The following is a 4,925-nucleotide window of genomic DNA, read 5'->3' as shown; positions in this document are numbered from 1 at the left end:
GTCCCTGTTCAACTGGCGGATCTGGCAGAGCACCAAACACGGAGGTGCTGCTGTTCAACGCTTTCTAATTCTTTCCCAGGTGAATAGCAACAAGGCGCCAGTCCACAGTTGCCAACTGACCCAGGTGATGCCACACCTGAGGACGCCTGTCTAGGTGAGGACTCAGCCCCTAGACCATGTTGCAAAGCCAAATTCCATTTGGGTCCTTCCACCTTCAGTCAACTACTCCTTCTTAAGGACAGCTAAGTTTGGAGACTCAACACCACAGTCTCCAAAAAAGATGGCGGTAGAACTACCTCAGGGCCTGTCACCCTGAAGTCCTGGGGAGGGGGGTACAGTAGGAGTCACACAGGATGATTTGCACCTCGGCACAACGGCTTCTGAAGGATACAGAACCCCAGGGCTAAACATTTCCTTCAAGCTTTCCAAATAACCAGCAGGTTCAAACACCCACCGTGGATTGCTCGAGGGTGACACATTTAAATATTCGTTGCATATTTTAAATCCTAGCCGGGCTTCAAACTGCAAGCTTGTTGGGGGGTATAATGGGGCATACACCCCAGAGCTTGCCCAGCATCCCAAGAAAAGCCTCAGATAATTTCAAGTTTATATACACCAATAAAAGCTCCGTGTCTATTCATTATTTTCTTGGGATTACCTATGCTATAATCACCGACGAGGTCAACTGAAAGGCTTTAAATTAGGTATTGTTTCTTTTACAAATGAATTTGGGGGTGATCTAGAGCTGGTGCTTAAAGTCAGAATTCAGAGGCCCAAAGAAAATGACTTCACTGAAGTTGAACTGAACAGAGGAGAGCTGAGCTATCAAAATCTACTAAAAGTGAGTTGCTGTGAATGAGGGGTTAAGCCAGAGCAAGTGAAGATCAGAAGGCCACCAAACACGCTGCTCAGAAAGGTGGGGTTTCCAAGGTTCTAAGTGGGCAAAATTAATGTTCTGTGAATCTAATCATTTACCTTTTGCATTCCTAATGTGAAAACAAAACTTAAGACACTGGACATTCTGGCTACGGGATAGCCAAACACAGGAGCTAGGTCATTTTCAATCTGGTGCTTTTTACAGACTTACACCCCTAAATTCATAAACCCTTTAAAACGGCCTGAATGATAACTTAGTGCCCATTTTTAAGACTCAGTTCAAAGCATATGGCCCCTTCTACCTCTGCAAACCTGGCCGGTTAACAGTAAGTGACATGATCCCTGGCAAGGAAAATACTAACTCACCCTTACCTGCTTAGCAACAGTCAGCCTTTGTAATCTCACGACACAAAATAGTTTTGCATTTTTATAGATTTATCCGATTCAAAACACAGGTCTCAATTCTTTATTTCAGAAGAAAAATCTCACTTCTCTGGGCATTATTTTTTTTTAAAGCTTTAAAAATACCTTTAACAGTACTCACTGGTGTCTCGGCTAACGGTATAAAGAATTGGCAGGAAGATCATATTTTCTGGATTTTTTTTTTTTAATGCCCTGGCCTGAGGTTTTCTCTTCAGCAATATCAATTTGAGACTATAGATAGTCCCCTTAGAAACCTACAACAGAGACCAAAGAAAGGAAAAACAACCTTCTGAACTGCTGAGTTTACCATGAATAGACTGAGAAACCAATCAGAAACAGCCTGAGTTTAGACAAGAACCCAAGACGTTGGCCATCAAGACTTTTTCATCTTAATAATTTGACATGTTATTTATAAACTGTAAAAATCTCTTTTGCATATTAAGGACAAAGACATTAAGACTACAGGACTTCCAGGAAATAAAACTCGTTTCAATGAAAAATGGAAGCTCTGAATTGGTAGCACACGCACCATCCCTGACAGAGAAGCCCTGCTTCACAACAGCCACGCTGCAAACCTGACCTATCAGAAAATCCCAGAAATGAACAACTCGAGTCTATGTTTTATAAACAATGCAGTACTGGTTTGCTAACTTCATGTGGGTACTTTGGAAAATCGTTCCCTTGTCTTGAACTTCTCTGGACCGGGATAAAATTTCAAAGTGCTCTGACAAATAGAGCCATTAAAAAATTGTGCAGTATGGTACCTATAAACACAAGTTTATTTTGTAGAGTTGTAGGTCAATCCTTATCAGGCACGGGTATGTACCACTGAGGTTCAGTCAGGACAAATGGCCAGGGTCTGTTCATGTTCATGTGAACTACAAAAGGGTTGGGGGGAGGGTAAGCTGACAGACCTGGAAAAGCCAAGACCCCCTTGGCACGCTGGTCCAACCAGTGTTGTTGCTGTTGTTTAATCTTTAAATAATCTCTACACCCAACATGGAGGTTGAACTCATAACCCCGAGATCAAGAGTCACATGCTCCAGACGGAGCCTGTCCGGCGCCACCGCCCCCCTTGATGCTCCATCTTTAAAAGCATGTCATACCATCATTTCCTATTTACACTTTTAAACTTGCCTATAAAATGGCAGGACTTGAGTAACTACCTTTGGGGCCACTTTTAACATACAACTTGTAGAACGGCCAAGGCACAGCCCACAGCAGTGAACTCTTACTAAACAGATGGAAAGAACAAAGTTGGCAGGCACCCTTACCGACAACTAGCTCCAAGATAGGCTGTCATCCCATCCCACGCTGAGCTCCTTCCACCACACTATCTAGAATCCTTCTGGGTCAACCCTCCCAAACTGCTAGTTGAGAACCACCAGTACTTTGGAAGCACTCGGGTGCTGTTTGACCCCATTTACCCATGTTAACACACTGTACACGGTCACTTCTTTTCTCAGCCGTTACTCCTGGGCTATAAAGTCGCCACTAATCCCCATGGAACTGAGCTATAAAATACCATAGCTCCTTCTGGGCAAGCACAATGTCTTGTCTTCCCCAGCACATAAAATTGGCCTCATCTCCCAAATTCTCAATACTTCAGGGCTGATGGAGGGTGGGGGACACACACTAGACACCCAACTGTCCAAAGAGCAGTCTTATTAAACAATGTGGGTACAGATGTACCATTCCACTCCTAGAAATGAGACGAGTATACGAGGCCTGAATCTGCAATTTGCTTAGTACCCATGGATCTCTTTGGTGGGAGCATCTCAGCTGGGAAGAAGTCACAGGTCTTTTTGAAAGACCACACAGCCCCTAACGTGGGCCAATTCCACGTAGCGCTGTTCTAGTGCCACAGGATTCTGGAGGATGACAAGGGGTCCATCCCCAAGTGCCACCTCCCTCAGGTATTCTCAATTTATTTGAATAATAAGGAAAATCTGTGGGGTGCCTGGGTGGCTCAGTGAGTTAAGTGTCTTTTGATCTCGGCTCAAGGCAATCACCTCACGGTTTGTGAGATCCGAGCCCTGTGTGTCAGGCTCCCCACTGACAGTGCAGAACCTGCTTGGGATTCTCTCCCTCTCTCTCTGCCCCTTCCCAGCTTGCTCGTGCACGCACGCAAGCTCTCACAAAATAAACAAACTTTAAAAAAATAAGGAAAATTTGGGCAGGAGTTCCAGATTAGGCTGTTAACGGTCCCAAATCACCCTTTGTGGGAAACTGAGACTTTCATTTGTGTTTTTAAGTGAATATGGTAGAATTCGATTACAAAATGCCAGTCAGGAGGAAAGCTTACACTATGTTAACAGCAGAACCTACAGGTTGCCTCATGGTTACAGTAATTCAACAAGGGCAGCAACTGAATTATCACCAGGTTGTTGAGCAAATTCAATATCCATTCCAATCAACAGTTTGCACCAAACAACATGATAAAAACTGACTTCCTGTAACAAACACGAATAGCCTTAAGGATGAAGATTGAGAATAAACATTTGAAGCTTCAAGAGCAATTTTCATTAGAATTTATATTTCATGGCAGAGATTGCAAAAACGAATTTCTGAGGAAGCTACAACTCCACCAACTTTTACGCCAACTTGATGTCATTTTAAGATTTTTAGGTTGTTGAAATGAATCCGATACTAGGATACGATCTTAAAAAGTTCCAGAACACATTTGGGTTAAAACAAGACAGAATGATCTAGAATTCTTAGTCGTTTGCAACCTACATTCATTTACAATGAGGTGACTGGTAAATCAGCTGTACCTCCCTTCCACCCCTCAGCGCAGAAATCCTTCCTGCACAGCTCACAGGGCCTGACAGACTCCACCCAGAGAAGGTGGTGCTCCTATTTTGCTCACAGACCTTTCCACGGTGTCAAAACAGCACCGGATGCACTAGGACTCAGGGATGCACAGAAGAAACTCAGGGCTAAGCCCTACACTCCCACTAGGGGATTAAAGGCTCACCTGGGGACCATGGTTGGGGGTAAGAAGTCCGGGGCTGGCACAGGTGAATTTCATGTACCTGCAGGTACATTCCTACTTTGAACTACTTCCCTTCTGAAGAGCGAACATCTAACATTTCATGGTACTCCTACCCAGAGTAGAACAAGGCCGAAATGGAGTAGCCCCTCTGATTTGACACTCTAGCTTGAAGAGGGGAAGGATGTGCTGACCACAAGCCAGGAGTATGGCTCTTTTCACCCAACAAGTTCCCTTTCTGGAAGGGCATGAATGTGTAAGAAATGCACAGCTACAAAAGTAGCAGCTCCCTGGCTGACACCCAAATGCAAATTATGGAAAGATAAAAATAAGTGATCGCGGAGAAAACATACACTTGGGCTCTGCTTCTAGCTTTTAAAGGACTACAATTAAGACCCTAAATTTGGTGCTCAAGAAACCGTACCTTTTACATCTGCCAGTCATTAAACGAGGGTAAACTTCATTACATACAGTGTGCTTTTATTATGTTTTATTAGTCGCTACCTACACCAAGACCTTTTCCCATTCTTTCTTTAAATTTAAATTTTATTAAGAAATATCATACATACAAAAAGCACATAAACATACAGTTTAAAAAAGAAACCACCCACCCAGCTCTCGCAACAGAGCACTG

The 4,925-nt window shown here is 43.6% G+C and overlaps 1 protein-coding gene across 1 annotated transcript; it reads left to right on the top strand.

Annotated features, from left to right (window-relative positions):
- Positions 1–280: 280 nt before the first annotated feature.
- Positions 281–2,735, top strand: ANKRD40CL (ANKRD40 C-terminal like). The gene is given in 6 exon segments (XM_053892233.1): positions 281–286; positions 626–916; positions 1,743–1,753; positions 1,755–1,854; positions 1,857–1,911; positions 2,641–2,735. Coding segments are annotated over 6 exon segments (558 nt in total).
- Positions 2,736–4,925: the final 2,190 nt, after the last annotated feature.

The sequence above is a fragment of the Panthera pardus genome, unplaced genomic scaffold (genome assembly GCF_024362965.1).
Source record: "Panthera pardus isolate Hobbes unplaced genomic scaffold, ASM2436296v1 HiC_scaffold_3, whole genome shotgun sequence".
Taxonomy (NCBI): domain Eukaryota; kingdom Metazoa; phylum Chordata; class Mammalia; order Carnivora; family Felidae; genus Panthera; species Panthera pardus.
This window is presented reverse-complemented; position numbering and strand designations above follow the sequence as displayed.